Raw genomic sequence first — 3209 nt, 5'->3', positions numbered from 1 at the left:
GAAAGCCCCGCGCCCACCGAGCTGGGTCTGCACTCCTAGACTGCGCCACGGTCCCAGGGCGCAGGGCCAGCTCCCGAGCATTTCCTGCCAGTCGCCCCGCCCACCCCGCCTCGCGCTCCGCCCACCCCGCCTCGCGCTCCGCCCACGCCGCGCCCTCCTCCCCGCTTCGCGCCCTGCTCCGCGCAGCCCGCCCCCGCCCTCCTCCCGCCCCGCCGCTGGGGGGCGCCCGCGCGCCGCCCCCGCTATAAAGCGAAGGGCCAGCGTCCCGCGCACCAGCGAGTGGGTTCCCGAGACGCCTAGGACGCCTTGGGAGCCATGGGCGAGCTCCCGTTCTTCAGGGCGCACACGGCCTTGCACCCGGACCACCTGTGGATCTGGGAAAGGTCCGTGTACGTGGACGAGAACCGGCGTACCTGGCTGCCCATAATCATCGAGGTACAGCCGCCCTGGGGCAGGCGGGGCAGGGCGTGGGCGGCCGCGTCCACGCGGGTTTCTCCGCGGAGTGCGCTCGGCCACGTGGGGGGCCTGCCTTGGAGTTTGGGGTGTTTCCTGCCTCCTCTGTAGTGGCATTTGTTTAGTTTTTTGCCTTTTTTTTTAAATGTACCTATATGTACTTTTATTTTAAAAAATTTGGGGGGGCACCTGGGTGGCTCAGTCGCTTAAGTGTCAGACTTGGGCTCAGGTCATGATCTGAGGTTTGTGAGTTGGAGCCCCACATCGGACCCTGTGTTGACAGCTCAGAGCCTGGAGCCTGCTTTGGATTTTGCGTCCCCGTCTCTCTCTGCCCCTCCTCTGCTCGTGCTCTGTCTCTCTCTCTCTCTCTCTCTCTCTCTCTCAAAAATAAATATAAAAAAAATTTTAAAAAATTTTTATGAATATATAGAACTTACCAAACTCAACACTCGAAAAACAAATAATCCAGTGAAGAAATGGGCAGAGGACATGAATAGACACCTATGTGTCCTTTAAAAAATCAAGTTAAATATTTACTTTTTTTAAAGTCAGGTATTTGTAGAATATCCTTTTTTTTCAGCCTCTGCTTGGGGAAGATCTTCTTAAACATACCGCCCAAACCACAAACCAGAGTTTTTCACATAATCATTGTAAGTTCTGCATGAAGCATACACCCACTAGCAAACCGTGGGGCAGGGTTTGCTTCCGTGTAATTGAGAGCATTCTTAATATGTAAAGATTTACTTAAATCAATAAGAAAAAGATGAAGAAGGAAACTAAAGGTGGCTGAAGGAAACAGAAAACTCTATACTAACACGGCAAGAATGGTGATTTCCACTTATATCTTGCAGGATGATCTGAATTATTTCTTAAAATTCTAGTTTATTTCATAGATGGAAAATTGTTAAAAATATTTCCACTCTGGAGAGAGTCACTGAATAAGCATAAGGGCCTGGTTTATATGCCAAGCACGATTCTAGACTGTTGAGGGTTTGCAGTGAATGCGATAAAATCCTACTACTTGCGAAGCTGACCCTGGGCTGGGGTGAAGGACAACAAAGTAATTGAGGCTGGTGGTAAATTGTGTCGGATGAGAGGCAGTAGCTAGTGGTGTGGGGTCTTCAGGCAAGACCCCGCAAGAGTATTCCTTCTCGTTTGCCTGTCATTTTATTTGAAACCTTTGCAAACCACAGTTTTAGGCCTGCCTGCCTCGTGTGTATTTCAGAGAGTTGGATTTCCCTGAAATTTGTCCCTCTAGACGTAACATTTGTGCAGAGAGCTGTCTAAAAGAAAGAGTACGAGCCCTGTGTCGATCTAGCAGAGAATGTTCCAGGCAGAGGACAGCAGATACAAGAGATTACTGGGAATGTGGCATGTCCCCGAAATAGGGAGGAGGCCTTTGTGGCTGGAACAGGGTGGAGGGTGAGGGGCAAAATGGGAGATGGGGGAGGCAGGGGCCCAGATAGTGAAGGTTTCAGGTGCTTCTGCCCACGATGAGAAGCCACTGGAGGGCATCGAGCAGGAGAGTGACGGTTTAGATGCGCACCCTGGCTGTCGTCCGGGGATCTGGTTGTGGGGCACATGATCAACCAGGCAGCAAGTTAGATTTATTGCAATAGATGGGCAGTGGTGGAGGTGGGGAAAAGTGGTCTATAACCTGATTGTGGGGTCCGGGGATATTTGTCTCTTGATTTCCGCTCAGGTCGTTATCTCACTGTTCGTGAGTTGGAGCCCCGTGTCGGGCTCTGTGCTGACAACACGGATTCTGCTTCGGATTCTCTCTTCTCCCTCTCCCTCTCTCTGTCTCTCTCTCTGTGTCCCTAACTGCGCCCCCCAAAATAAATAAATATGAATAAAAAATAAAGGGAGCTCTATGACAAAATAAAAAAACAAACAAACAAAGAAAATCCCAGAGCAGCTGAACTAAGGAAGTTCAAGGACAAACTCTCAGTTTGTTGTGTGGCCCTGTCTCAGTGTCCAGACACACGTGACCGCTGGTCGTCCTGGCCTGGCCAGAGTCCGCGAGAGGAGCACGCGTGGCTCGAGGGAACAGCGGTCACCGGGCAGTTCAGATGCCGGCGAGGCTGCGAGGGTGGCAGGAAGGACTCTGGTCATCTGTGGGCCCGGGAGCCTGGGCCCTGAAGGTGTGCCCGGCCTTCCCTCCTCTTCAGATGGAGAGTAGCCTCCAAGTACTCATGCGGCAGGAAGATGTGCTCCTGGGGGAGGCTGTGTGCCCCGGCCTGTTAGCCCCCGGCCTGCTGCCCCCCATGTGGCAGCGCTACCCTGGAAGACGATACCGAGGCTCAGACTCCAGTTTCTGGCGCGTCGTGTACCACATCGAGGCAAGTGTGTCCCTTCTCCCCGGGACCACCGGGTGGCCTTGGGTGGCCCTGCGCCCCCTCCCCCCAGGTCTGGCCTCCGCTCCCTCCGGCTCTGCGCCAAAAACTAAAAATAACAAGGGCAGGAGCTTACAGCCGCAGCATTTTAAAGGACTGGATGAGAGAGATGTTAGAAGAAGGTGAACGACTGGGGCCACCCGCTGAGGTCCAACAGAAGCCCCCTCGGCTGCAGGGGGTCGGGGAGCCTCTCCGGAGGGCAGTCAGGGGGTGAAGGCTGGTGGGAGGAGGGGCTCCTAGGATCCCTCGCCCCCCAGCAGGTTCCCGCCTCCCGCTCCAAACTACCGGGAGGCCCGGAGCCAGGAAGAGAAGGATGGAAGGATGCCCAGGGCTCTGGCCATTGGTCCCCTTCTCTCATGC

General features: G+C 54.3%; 1 protein-coding gene across 1 annotated transcript; it reads left to right on the top strand.

Moving 5' to 3' along the window:
* The first annotated feature begins 297 nt into the window (after nt 1-297).
* TCL1A (TCL1 family AKT coactivator A) lies at nt 298-3063 on the top strand. The gene is made up of 3 exons (XM_042989276.1): nt 298-435; nt 2625-2795; nt 2863-3063. The coding sequence occupies exons 1-3, from the start codon at nt 316-318 to the stop codon at nt 3061-3063; spliced, it is 492 nt and encodes a 163-aa protein (XP_042845210.1). The 5' UTR covers nt 298-315.
* The last annotated feature ends 146 nt before the right edge of the window (nt 3064-3209 follow it).

The sequence above is a fragment of the Panthera tigris genome, chromosome B3, assembly GCF_018350195.1.
Source record: "Panthera tigris isolate Pti1 chromosome B3, P.tigris_Pti1_mat1.1, whole genome shotgun sequence".
Lineage (NCBI taxonomy): Eukaryota > Metazoa > Chordata > Mammalia > Carnivora > Felidae > Panthera > Panthera tigris.
The sequence above is the reverse complement of the archived record's forward strand: the minus strand, read 5'-3'. Positions and strand labels throughout refer to the sequence as shown.